Source organism: Schistocerca piceifrons, chromosome 9 (assembly GCF_021461385.2).
Source record: "Schistocerca piceifrons isolate TAMUIC-IGC-003096 chromosome 9, iqSchPice1.1, whole genome shotgun sequence".
Taxonomy (NCBI): domain Eukaryota; kingdom Metazoa; phylum Arthropoda; class Insecta; order Orthoptera; family Acrididae; genus Schistocerca; species Schistocerca piceifrons.
The window spans coordinates 52,132,135-52,146,142 of record NC_060146.1 but is presented as its reverse complement, the minus strand read 5'-3'; the positions used below and the strand labels follow the sequence as shown (position 1 = coordinate 52,146,142).

At 42.4% G+C, this 14,008-nt stretch overlaps 1 protein-coding gene across 2 annotated transcripts in view; it reads left to right on the top strand.

The window, feature by feature from the left end:
* LOC124716987 overlaps nt 1-14,008 on the top strand; it is a 225,313-nt gene that overhangs the window by 155,774 nt on the left and 55,531 nt on the right. For both annotated transcript variants that reach the window (XM_047243610.1, XM_047243611.1), the window contains exon 2: nt 5,664-5,816. In XM_047243610.1, coding sequence (XP_047099566.1) covers nt 5,664-5,816 — 153 coding nt within the window. The remainder of the gene's footprint in view (nt 1-5,663; nt 5,817-14,008) is intronic.

Here is a 14,008-nt window from a genome sequence, read left to right as displayed (position 1 = left end):
TGCATCAAATCAGTCTCAGGACTGAAGACCACAACAACATCAACATATCAGCCTCTGTGGTGCCAGTTCGAGGAAGCTATTTGCGAAAGAACTTACTGTGCCACTGCCAATAAGATGTGCTTTTGGACTTGAAATTAATGTTAGTAATTCTGGGAACAGTTTCTGAAAGAGAAGCCAAATGCGATAACATGAATTACAAGAGAAAAGCTCGTAACATCAGTAGGGGAAGGCCACCTTATGGTGGTGGTGGTGGTGTGTTGCGGCTTATGGGCGCTCAACATCGAGGTCATCAGCGCCCTGACACACATTAAGAGGAACGAATGTGGACAGACCTAAGGAAACTAAAGCACACACTCAAAGAAAGCAGGAAAAGAAGGAAAATGATACATAAGAAAGTAAAACCTAAGGAAAGGGGAAACATAGCAACAAGAATGTCACAGGAAATTGTTATTGGCTGCCCACTTACATAAAATATGGGCGAGCTTGTCACACAGTGAGAAAATTAAAATCCTCTGCCTAAAATCTTTGTAAAAACATTTGACAGGTCCGCTGGCAAGTCAGCCGCGACCCGCTGGTCAGAAAATAAAACGCAATCCAATAAAACGTGGCGCACAGTGACCTGGACGCCACAAGGACCACACATTGGAGCGTCCTCCCGTGGCGCACAGTGACCTGGACGCCACAAGCACCACACATTGGAGGGTCCTCTCGCCGGAGCAGGAAGCCATGCGTCATAGGGCTGTGGCCTATTCGAAGCCGAGTGAGGAGAACCTCGTCCCGTCGACGGGGCTGAAAGGAAGTACACCACACACGCGTTGTGGGCTTGACTATACGGAGCTTATTGTCAGTCACTTCCAGCCACTCATCCTCCCACCGGCGCATGACCCGTGAGCTCAACAGCGACGTGAGTGCGTGCAAGGGGATAGCACACTGAGATACTTGTGGGGCGAGACACGCCTCCTTGGCTGCGAGATCTGCCCTTTAATTCCCAGCAATGCCGACATGCCCCGGAACCCAGCAGAAAGCTACAACCTTCCCCAGTCGCTGTAGTTGGAGGAGGGCATCCTGGATGGTCTGGACAATTTTGTCTGCCGGATACAAATGTTGCAATGAGTGAAGCGCACTGAGTGAATCGGAACAGACAAGAAATCTAGGAGAGGAAGAATGTCTCATGTGCTCCAGTGCCCGCAAGATCGCAAACAATTCTGCATCAAAGACAGTAAAAGTCTGAGGCAGACGGACCTTGAGGACACGATATGGAAAAACAACTGCCACCTTATGTTTGGAAATTCTCTTTAGCTAAACTTCAATAGTTATAGAACTCCAAAATCGTAGGATGTACAGTCAGACTATTGTCCTAGCTCCCTGATTTTATTTTCATTCACGTTAGACAACAGGAAAGTACTTCGATCATTCAAATAATACGAAAGTGGCCACTGCGGTGTAGAGGATAATGGTTACGCGGCTAAAAAGGACTAATTAGATTGAGAGAAACCCGTTTAAACTCTGAAGAAGTGTACCGAGACCTTATGCACGGTTCAAATTAGATGTTGAGAGTAAAATATTAATTACGTTGTGTAATTATAAATTTTACCAAGAAAAAATTACTGGAGAGAAAAATTAAAGTGAATCAAAGCACTTTTGCCACAATTTTCGCACAAATAACCATTTCGCCCTCCAAAGAGCCAAGCAATGTTCGTGGGACCACACAACACATTCTGGTGACTTGATCTCAACTCTGCGTCGGAAACATTTTCTAGAAACGACCAGTCCACTCCTTTTCAGCCAGTCTAGCATCCTCATTAAAATTATGAAGAAGAGTATTCCTGCTGGTTATTTCAAAGGCTGCGCATCGCAGATCCATAACTGTCAAGCGGAAAATCTTCTCCCTAGCAGCAGGAAGTGGTCATAAATCTCTCTTTCTTGTTTAGAGTTAGAACGGACTAACTATCCAGAAGCTTCTTGTTGCTACTAATACGTAGATTAGACCCATTCAAGACAACTTGCACTCGTATAGGAATGGATTTTTAATTTTATTTTTAATTTTTTTCAGTCATCAGTCTTCTGTCTGGTCTGATGCGGCCCGCCACGAATTTCTCTCCTGAGACAACCTCTTCATCTCAGAGTAGCACTTGCAACCTACCTCCTCAATTATTTGCTGAATGTATTCCAATGTCTGTCTTGCTCTACAGTTTTGGCCCTCTACAGCTCCCTCTACTACCACAGAAGTTATTCCCCGATGTCTTAACAGATGTCCCATCATCCAGTCCCTTCTCCTTGTCACTGTTTTCCACATATTCCTTTCGTCTCCGATTCCGCGCAAAACCACCTCATTCTTTACCGTATCAGTCCACCTAATTTTCAACATTCGTCTGTAGCATCACGTCTCAAATGCTTCGATTCTATGCCTTACAATTCAGTATCCGATTTCAGAATCTCTGGCTGATCATATTGTAATCTAACTGAAATCTTCCCGTATCACACGGTCTTTTCCAAGTATACCTACCTCCCTTGTGATTCTTTAGCAGAGTATTCGCTATCACTAGCTCAAATTTATTAGAAAAAAATGGTTCAAATGGCTCTGAGCACTATGGGACTTAACATCTGAGGTCATCAGTCCCCTAGAACTTAGAACTACTTAAACCTAACTAATCTAAGAACAGCACACACATCCATGCCCGAGGCAGGATTCGAACGTGCGACCGTAGCGGTCGCGCGGTTCCAGACTGTAGCGCCTAGCACCGCTCGGCCACTTCGGCCGGCAAATTTATTACAGAACTCAGTCTTTCTCCTCTCTCATTCCTTGTCCCAAGCCCGTATTCTCCTGTAACCTTTTCTTCTACTCCTTCCCTGACAACTGCATTCCAGTTCCCCATGACTTTAAATTTTCATCTCCCTTTACGTACTGTATTACCCGTTCAGTATCCTCACACACATCCTCTATCTCTTCGTCTTCATCTTCAGCTTGCGAAGTCGACATGTATACCTGAAGCATCATTTTCGGTGTTCGTTTGCTGTCAACTCTGATAAGAACAACCCTATCACTGAACTGTTCGCAGTAACACAATCTCTCTCCTCCCTTCCTATTCATAACGAATCCTGCTCCCGTTATACCATTATCTGCTGCTTCTTTACATTTCATTTCACTGATCTCTACTATACCTAGACTGAGCTTTTTCATTTCCCTTTTCAAATTTTATAGCTTTCCTACCACACTGAAGCTTCTGACATTCCACGTCCCGGCTGGTAGAACGTTAACATCCCTTCCCCAAGTTAATTGCAATAATATACTAATTCTCTCTTGAATTAATGTGTACTGTACTGGTCGCCTGTGCCGATAAAAAAGAACATTATTCATGTTTGTGAAGTTAATTTCAGGACTTTTGCTAGCAAAAGTCTTGAAGATTCTCTCAAAATAATAACAATAATTATAATAATTATCTAGCAATAGAGATTCGCTGGAGCAAGAATTCTTCTTCTGAATCTCGGCGATGTCGATCCCGGGACTCCACAGCTGCGGTGAGCGACAATTTAGTATTGATGGTTCTGCACAAACTCAAAGAAAAACGGGAGGGGAATGAAAAAGGCAACAGATCCTTGAGGCGAGGTTTACTATCTTTGGCCCGAAAAAATGAGAATTGTTTTCTCGGTATGTGTTATAGATATCAATGTCAAATTTGGTCAAAATGGTTATTGATATTTCCTCTACGAACTCAAATTTTTTCAACCGGGAATGTCGAAGAGCAAAGGCGGAAGTGCCGTCTGAACGAAACAAAATTTCGGTGTAGACCTCCACGCGCGGTATGTCACAGGTCAGACGGCTCGTCTGAAATCAAAATTGAGTTGACGTAAGCGAAGTATACAACATGCTTTAGGAGTTGTATCTCGCTTAAGTTATTTCGACAATAGGAAACAAAATGGCGACCATTTGAAAAAAATAGTGTTTTTTCATCGATTTTTCGACTTCGTCGGCCAAGTAAAAATATTTACAGTTGATGGATCGGAATAAAAGTGGTACAACTCCCAGACAATTTAGTTAGCTTCGTCGGAAGCAAAGAATCATGCCAATTGGTTCAGGAGATTTAAAGTTACCATAGCGCGCGATAAAAGAAAGGTCATTTCGGGAAAAACGCGATTGAAGTTTTGACTACATATAAATGCAATGTTATGCAACTTACGTTCAATCTGCTGTCCGGGTTCATAAACTAGTCCTTCGTTTTTCTCATAGAAGGCGTTCTGCTCGATCTGCGCTACTCCAGAGCCGCTCGCACGGCCGGTGACAAGCGGTTTTCGGCCGCTTGAATCCGGTGGTAGTCCGAATGCTTGGCGAACTGCGTCGAATAGAATCCCAGGGTGACGTCCATCGTTGTCATGGTCTTCAGATTTTCTGAATACTCTTCGTTGAAACTGCTCACTGCCAGGAAAGTCGCAATCTCTACAGTCTTCGCACCAGAAAGCGAATGCTTGGGGGATAACTTCCAAACACACGCGATCAAACTTTCATTTGAATTTCGTATGTTTCCTCCCAAGCACCGGTACAATAATTCGTCCGCCGAAAGAAAATAACTGATGCGTGAAAACTAGTGCCGATTTTAGGCAGGTCCACTTTTTTTTCAACCGCGAATAACAAACATTTCCGTTCCGTATTCGGAAAAACCGTTTCAGGGGTGAATTCTAAACACTTTTATGGACCGAAAAATGCAATTTTAAAAAATCGATTTTAACCGAAAGATAGTAAACCACCCCTTAATCGTTGTGGCGAGAATAAATCCACATCCGGGATACTAGACGTTATTTTTGAAAAAAGATGGCAATGTCGCTCGCCGCTGGTTTTGATACGTGTTACTATAAATTCGATGCAGGCTCTTGAAATTATTTTCACCGCGTGATGTAAATCTTGCTGGTAAAACTAAACGTATACAATGTCCAATGTGAAGTGTCGGGTTTTTAAAAGAATGAATTACCTTGTCCTGTTTTTTTTTTGTTTGTTTTTTGTCTTTGACGATGATTATATTCGCTGTTTATTCATCAAGATGATCTCTTTCGAATTACAATGGTTTTTAATCTTTCCACCATTTCTATGTAGACACCAAACATTAAAGTCACAATTCTGATTCCAATGGCGGACTACCCCTTTCATACAACAATATATATCTCTCTAATCCCGCTACTAAGACAACACGAAAACAAAAAAATTAGAAATTACATTCAAGTCAGCTAACAACGCCAGAGATACAATGTACAACAGTCTGTTTTTAGCATCGCTACTGCCACTCGCAGCCATTATATCTTTGAGTGTCAATATTACCATCGTAGTTTTTCAACATCAATCTAAGCAGTGAGTATAGATTTCAGAATCTTGAAATACGGCGATGAGGTTCCGCGAGGTAACCGAGAGTGATGACATCAAGAAGTAAGGTACTAAGCTCAACCAACTAAAACCAATAATTATATAATAACACACAGAAAGAATTTATATTTATGTTAAAAGATAATTAAGAATAATATTAAGTAACTGACCAATAATAACATATTAAAAACGTTACCCTTTCGTTGGTTATTCAGTTCTTATCTCATGGTCACCTCCCACTTTGCCAAAGGAGAGATACGCAACTAGTTGCAAGAAAAAACGTTTGGCTCAATAGCTGTTTTTTGTGTTGCAGCAACGGCTGATGCCTAAGTTTGGAACTCGAGCGCCAGCCCTGTGGACTGCGGCAGATAAGTTCCTCGCGAGGGCCAAGGCGACGCAGCCGTCGACTGCACCCGCTGCAGACAACATCGTCATCGAACCTCCGCCGGAATCCCGGTTTCAAGAGGTGAGAACACAATGCCTGCAACATTGTTAGGGGGAGGGGGTTCATACTGCCAACACATCAGCCCTTTGTACGGATACACTTTAAGAAGAAGTTCTGTCTCTGTCTTTCGCTTGATAATTTGCACTCTCTCATTTATCTGGTGCTGTTTCGCTATCTTCAGGGGATCCCATAATGAAGAGGCGCAGTGACACCTACCAGCCTCCGTATCAAAAATGGTTCAAATGGCTCTGAGCACTATGGGACTTAACTTCTAAGGTATCAGTCCCGTAAAACTTAGAACTACTTCAACCTAACTAAACTAAGGACATCACACACATCCATGCCCGAGGCAGGATTCGAACCTGCGACCCTAGCGGTAACGCGGTTCCAGACTGTACCACCTAGAACTTCTCGGCCACTCTGGCCGGCAGTCTCCTTATCATGCGCTGATATTCACGTGTTTGTGCAATCCGCCACTCCCTTCAAAAACAAACAAAAAAGGATCTCAGAGAGCTAGAACCAAAGTTTATACAGGGTGAACCACAACCCTTTCGGCATACTTTCAGCAGTGGTAGTGTGGGTTAAGCAAGGAAAAGCCTCTAGTAAACATGGGCTTTAAAATACAGCGTTATTACAAATGATTGAAGCGATTTCACAGCTCTACAATAACTTTATTATTTGAGATATTTTCACAATGCTTTGAACACACATACAAAAACTCAAAAAGTTTTTTTAGGCATTTACAAATGTTCGATATGTGCCCCTTTAGTGATTCGGCAGACATGAAGCCGATAATCAAGTTCCTCCCACACTCGGCGCAGCATGTCCCCATCAATGAGTTCTACAGCATCGTTGATGCGAGCTCGCAGTTCTGGCACGTTTCTTGGTAGAGGAGGTTTAAACACTGAGTCTTTCACATAACCCCACAGAAAGAAATCGCAAGGGGTTAAGTCGGGAGAGCGTGGAGGCCATGATATGAATTGCTGACCATGATCTCCACCATGACCGATCCATCGGTTTTCCAATCTCCTGTTTAAGAAATGCCGAACATCACGATGGAAGTGCGGTGGAGCACCATCCTGTTGAAAGATGAAGTCGGCGCTGTCGGTCTCCAGTTGTGGCGTGAGCCAATTTTCAAGCATGTCCAGATACACGTATCCTGTAACGTTTTTTTCGCAGAAGAAAAAGGGGCCGTAAACTTTAAACCGTAAGATTGCACAAAACACGTTAACTTTTGGTGAATTGCGAATTTGCTGCACGAATGCGTGAGGATTCTCTACCGCCCAGATTCGCACAGTGTCTGTTCACTTCACCATTAAGAAAAAATTTTGGTTCATCAGTGAAAACAAGTTTCGCACTGAACGCATCCTCTTCCATGAGCTGTTGCAACAGCGCCGAAAATTCAAAGCGTTTGACTTTGTCATCGGGTGTCAGGGCTTGTAGCAATTGTAAACGGTAAGGCTTCTGCTTTAGCCTTTTCCGTAAGATTTTCCAAACCGTCGGCTGTGGTACGTTTAGCTCCCTGCTTGCTTTATTCGTCGACTTCCGCGGGCTACGCGTGAAACTTGCCCGCACGCGTTCAACTGTTTCTTCGCTCACTGCAGGCCGACCCGTTGATTTCCCCTTACAGAGGCATCCAGAAGCTTTAAACTGCGCACGCCATCGCCGAATGGAGTTAGCAGTTGGTGGATCTTTGTTGAACTTCGTCCTGAAGTGTCGTTGCACTGTTATGACTGACTGATGTGAGTGCATTTCAAGCACGACATACGCTTTCAAGGCTCCTGTCGCCATTTTGTCTCACTGCGCTCTCGAGCGCTCTGGCGGCAGAAACCTGAAGTCCGACTTCAGCCGAACAAAACTTTATGAGTTTTTCTACGTATCTGTAGTGTGTCGTGACCATATGTCAATGAGTGGAGCTACAGTGAATTTATGAAATCGCTTCAATCATTTGTAATAGCCCTGTACATAACTAAACCGCTGTGAGTACTTTTTCATCTACGCTTCTGTGTGAGACATCTCTTCTACTGAAAGCTCTACCTTTCCATATTTTGAGAGGTGGTAATATAGAACAAACCAAGGAAAAAAGTCTACGAAACAGGGCCTCTAAAGTGCATACACAAATCTTCTACTGATCCCCACCCTGTTAAACACAATCATCGTTCACCATATGACATCCACTGGCCTCCTCTGAGCTTATTCATTCATTACAGTCTTCAGTTAAACTAAACATGTTTATTCTTGCGTGTTCTGTGATCTCGCGTAAATACGTACGTCTTGGCCTCTTTTCGTCTCTTGGAAACCGGGAAACTTTTGTTTTCACCAAGTGCACTTGGCATGAAACATCCAGGGTGTATTCGGAGGGGTGATAGTATTAGTGAGTCTGAACAAAAAACGTCATTTGAGTATGTCCTGTTCTTTGCAGTTCACGAGTAAACTGATCAAAACAGTTGGGATCGTAATAAATGGAGGTAATAGTAGATGAACGATCTGATATTCTGGTTCATTCTGTACATTTGCTCACAAACAATGTTCAAAAATTACACCGTCAACTGCGATGCATTTTGCAGCTCTTGTAGGCAGCTGATGTGTTGCTGATGTGATCTCATTCGTACGGTCCTTGACTTGAAAACACCCTTGTAAAATACGAGCGATAAATTTCTCCTTTGTTTTCACTCTGCGCTTGCAGAATTTGCTCTGAAACCCACTCCACAAACAGTAATCTAATGGAGTAGGATCGACAGGTCTGATACAATTAAATTTGAGTGTTGCCTTTATCTACGGTAATGATATAAGCTGAAGCTGAGGAAATTGATTAAAATTTGTGCCACGGTTAGGAATTAAACCCAAGTCTCCTTGCTTACTAGGCACAAATGCTAGCCATTACAACACCACAGCAAGCCTATAGTGCTGCATGGAGTAACTTAGTCCAATACCGTCCCTGCCACGAAAGATGTGTATTGAAGTACGGGCATTGGACTAAGGTACTCCATGTAGCAATCGTGGCTATGATGCTGTAGTTTTGTAATGGCTAGCATGCCTTGCTAGTGAACAACGAGACCCGGGTTCAAGTCCCAGGCGTGACACAAATTTTAGTTCATTTCTTCAGCTTCCATCATTATCGGACTAAGATGAGGTGACTTCAGTGACCAAGAAATGACTACATGGTGACTGATATTGTGGTGTCACAGCCAGACCCCACACTTGCTAGGTGGTAGCCTTTAAATCGGCCGCGGTCCGGTAGTATACGTCGGACCCGCGTGTCGCCACTGTCAGTGATCGCAGACCGAGCGCCACCACACGACAGGTCTAGAGAGACGTACTAGCAGTCGCCCCAGTTGTACAGCCGACGTTCATAGCAATGGTTCACTGGCAACTACGCTGTCATTTGCCGAGACGATAGTTAGCATAGCCTTCAGCTACATTTGCTACGACCTAGCAAGGCGCCGTATTCAATTGATAATTAATATCATGAAGCATGTACCGTAACGAGAGATGTTCTACAATTGTGGATTAAAGTTAAGTATTCCAGAAGCTACGTACTTTTCTTTATAGCATTCATTACGTATCCTGTTTCAGACCTCACGCCAGCCTGCGTGAGTTTAAGCGCGTGCCTTTCGGCTTCCTCTCATTGTGTCTAGGCTGTCTTGTCTAGACACAACAGATATAATGCTCAGGATAGGTTTCAGTGAGGCACTGTGTCTGATCGTCCGGAATGCGTAGGAGCTCTGTCGTGTTGAAAGTACGTACGACGTCTTATTGCCAAAGAAATATGCTCCAAGTACTGCGGTAACACAACTTGAAGGAAATCAAGAAACCTTACTCCATTAAGAAATTTATATATAGCAATGAGCTGGTCATCAACAATACCGCATCTCACGTTCACTGGGAAACATTGTTGAAACTTTTTTTCCACAGTAACATGCAGACTTTTTCAGCTGTCCATACGTAAGAGCTGCGCGTTTTATTGATGCCGTTGCGGGTAAATGTTGGTTCATCAGACAACAGAATACGTGGAATACAGTGTTCGTTGGCAATGATCCATTCACAGAGTTCCTTTCGTTTGGCGTCATCTCCTACATGCAAATTTTACACACTACCGACGATGCAGTCCCTGCTGATGTACTGTCTCCATCTCTCGTGTCCGCGGAATAACAGACTGTAAAGTAATTCTTTTCGAGCTGTTAGGCTACGTTCTACCATTTCAAGAATGTTCTCAGCTTCACTAGGATCTTGTTGGACGGGACGTTGTAACCCTCTTTACGTATCTGGTATTTTTGAAACTAAAGTTCACTCAAACTACCCATGAACATTTCTCACATTTCATGTAAAATCATTAATACCCGTTTTAAAGTGGAGAAAATTAAATAAAAGAATAATAAGAGCCAATGGAATAAAGTATTACATTCAAAGTAGCAAGGGGCTTCATTCAAAGAGTTTCTAACGGACGTATCTTTTGTTTCACAACTACTGTTTAAACCCAACACACGTATTGTTACGTCTTTAGCGTCTGGGAGTCTTCAGAATCTGGGAGTCTTTGTGTCCGAGATTTTAGTGTCCGAGCTTTCAGCGTCTACGTTTCGAGTATTCGCGTCTCTTAAGTTCATACGATACTCTGTGAAACAGTTAGCTTCATTGGATGCCGGGCTAGCCTCTTCTTGTCTAAACTGTTCGTTTACGTTATTGCCAAAAGCACGAAAACTGACAGAGCTAAGATAATCCTAACATCCAGCGAACATCTGAATCAATAAAATATCGATATCATTAATTGCAATTTAAGAACTTCAGTTGTTGCCGAAGCTACTACTCAATCATCGCGTCGCAACTTGCCTTTCGATTATAGACCGTGTTGGGACATTTACTATAAAGGTAAAGTGTGACCATTCGTAGCAGTGAATCACATCAAACAAACTGTGTTAATAAAAACCGAGTTAAGGAAAAGCTATACTGCCCTACAGTTTCAAGCAGAGAATCACGAGAACCGGTATTGCATTATCTCTGGACAATAACAATAATAATAATAATAATAATAATCACCAAACAGATCTAACGTCAAATTTATGGGGGAAATCTCTGTAGATTAACACAAGGAGATGGACTCTCTCCACTACTGATCAACTTGAAAAGATGATGCAAGAATGGCGCAAACTGAAATCAGTTCTCAAGACTGACCAACCAGTTACTCTCGGCAGAGGAAAATTAACTGTAGATTTCTTAGCATTTGCAGACGATCTAGCCACCTTAACTCGCGATGTTTCAACAGCCAAGAAACAGATTGAACTCCTGAAAAAAACTGGAGAAAGTCAGCCTGCATGTATCTTTTGAAAAGACGGAAATATGACTTGCAACAAACAAGCACCAACATTCATGGAGACAAAATATGGCAAAATTAAACGAGTCCCACAATTTAAACATCTGGGTGAAACGATTTAGGAAAATGGAATAGAAACGAAAGCCAACGAAGTCAGATGCCAAAAGATGGACACTGCTTATCGACTCAGTCAAAATATCTACAGTAAAAATATGTCTCCAAGCACACAAAACTGCGACATTACAGTACCGTCATAAAACCAGAATGCCTATGTGGATCGTAAACACTAATTTTAAACAGGAAAACAGACATAGAAAACATTCAGAAAAAGGAACGGAAAATCGTAAGAAGAAATTTAGATCCAAAACTTTTAGATGAAAAGTATCGGCTCACAGGCAAACGGGAATGAAGCAATACTCTAATATTCACAGTGACATAAAACGCAGATTAAGATTCTATGGACACATCAAAAGAATAATTGAATTATATGAAAACAAGATTAAATCTAAAACAGATCAAATGAAATGGATTGGCGAAATCAAAACAGATCGGAAACTAGCAAGAATTACACCAGAGGATATCCAAAATAGGGAAATCTTCAGATCCAAAATTCACAAGTGGCACGTTGACCAAGAGGAGAAACCAAAGAAGAAAACTGGAACAACGTGGTCTCAAGAAAGAAAAGAAGCCCACAACAAAAGAATGAAAGAAGTATGGCACAAAGAAAGGCAAATGCACGCCACTAAGTACTTTGCGTTGTCCTAATGGGCTCATTCGCATACATATATATATATATATATATATATATATATATATATATATATATATAGGGTGTTACAAAAAGGTACGGCCAAACTTTCAGGAAACATTCCTCACACACAAAGAAAGAAAATATGTTATGTGGACATGTGTCCGGAAACGCTTACTTTCCATGTTAGAGCTCATTTTATTACTTCTCTTCAAATCACATTAATCATGGAATGGAAACACACAGCAACAGAACGTACCAGCGTGACTTCAAACACTTTGTTACAGGAAATGTTCAAAATGTCCTCCGTTAGCGAGGATACATGCGTTCACCCTCCGTCGCATGGAATCCCTGATGCGCTGGTGCAGCTTTGCAGAATGGCCTATTGTATGACAGCCGTCCACAATACGAGCACGAAGAGTCTCTACATTTGGTTCCGGGGTTGGGTAGACAAGACCTTTCAAATGCCCCCATAAATGAAAGTCAAGAGGGTTGCGGTCAGGAGAGCGTGGAGGCCGTGGAATTGGTCCGCCTCTACCAGTCCATCGGTCACCGAATCTGTTGTTTAGAAGCGTACGAACACTTCGACTATAATGTGCAGGAGCTCCATCGTGCATGAACCGCATGTTGTGTCGTACTTGTGAAGGCACATGTTCTAGCAGCACAGGTAGAGTATCCGGTATGAAATCATGATAACGTGCTCCATTGAGCGTAGGAGGATGAAACTAAAATGAGCTCTAACACGGAAATTAAGCGTTTCCGGACACATGTCCACATAACATCTTTTCTTTATTTGTGTGTGAGGAATGCTTCCTGAAAGTTTGGCCGTACCTTTTTGTAACACCCTATATATATATATATATATATATATATATATATATAAAATGGCAGTTTATTTCACGTTAAATTAAGGGGAAGTTGTTTTCAACTGGCAAATCATCGTGCTGTGAACATGAACCCTGTGTCTTTTGGAGGAATTAATTCAGTGTACATGTGCTGCGCTAATCGAAGATATCAATTGATTCTGAAACGCGAATCCGCCCCCTAGTAACTGTCAATGATCATCTTTGGCGGCTACCGCTAAACAACGCAGCTAGCCGACTGTAATAATTTCAGTCTATTAACGAAACAGGCTTTAAAAGATTTGTATAACACAGAATATACACTCAAATTAGTGCAAAGAGCGCACACTATCAACGAATATTCACTGCAATAACAGGCAATGTTATGTAGCCTCGCTTTCTCGTACCTCAACGGGATGAAGAATACTGACTGGGCATAGAAAAAGGTCATTACACTTCCGCTGATAGTGGTAGTGCCATTAAGCAGCAACACGAGATGACACAGTGTTCAGGTGCAACACGTATGTTGGGTTGCGTACTACGCCCACGCAATCTGTCGAAAAACGTTTCTAAACACCCTGCCAAAAGCAGCTCTGCGATAAGGACATCATCGCTCTTATTTGGTTCTGGAATTCCCATTGCGAATCCCATACACGAAGATCATGTCACCATATTCCGCATGTATGAAGACCTGTGGTTTTTTCACGACGCTGACACGTGCTGTTTTGACTGTACATGTAACAACACCGTAGTGCACTGGTGCAACCACTCTTGTACAGAGACGTGAGGTAAACAACGTGTACACATGCAGGACTCGTCTGGCAAATATGCACAAATAAATTGCTCTTTGAAATGGTCAGTAAAGACAACGCTACGTAATCTAACACGATTTTGCGTGTGAGTGCTGGTGAAACTGCGATTTTCAGACAACTGAATGTCGGGTACGGGTCAGAAAAGGGGATATGTTCACTGTCAACCCTTAAAGCATGTACCTTTCCTCCTGACTCACCCTGTATAGCTGTGCCAGAAAGAGACCCCTCTACCACAGAATGTATTTGCTGTTATGAGGTTGCTTGCTTGCACACAACAACCATAGTTTTGTCACAGGGACAAATAGGGTAGGCAGCAACTATGGCAAAAACTGACAGCGATTATCAAAAACTTATGACGTCTTACTAAAAAAAGTTAAATAATACGTATCTGGAGTATGATAATTGCAACGACATGTCATTAAACACTGGTGCAATCCTAGATCCACTATCCGATGACCAACATCTTACGCAATTTCCAGTGCGGCTTTCTTGACACTGTTTCC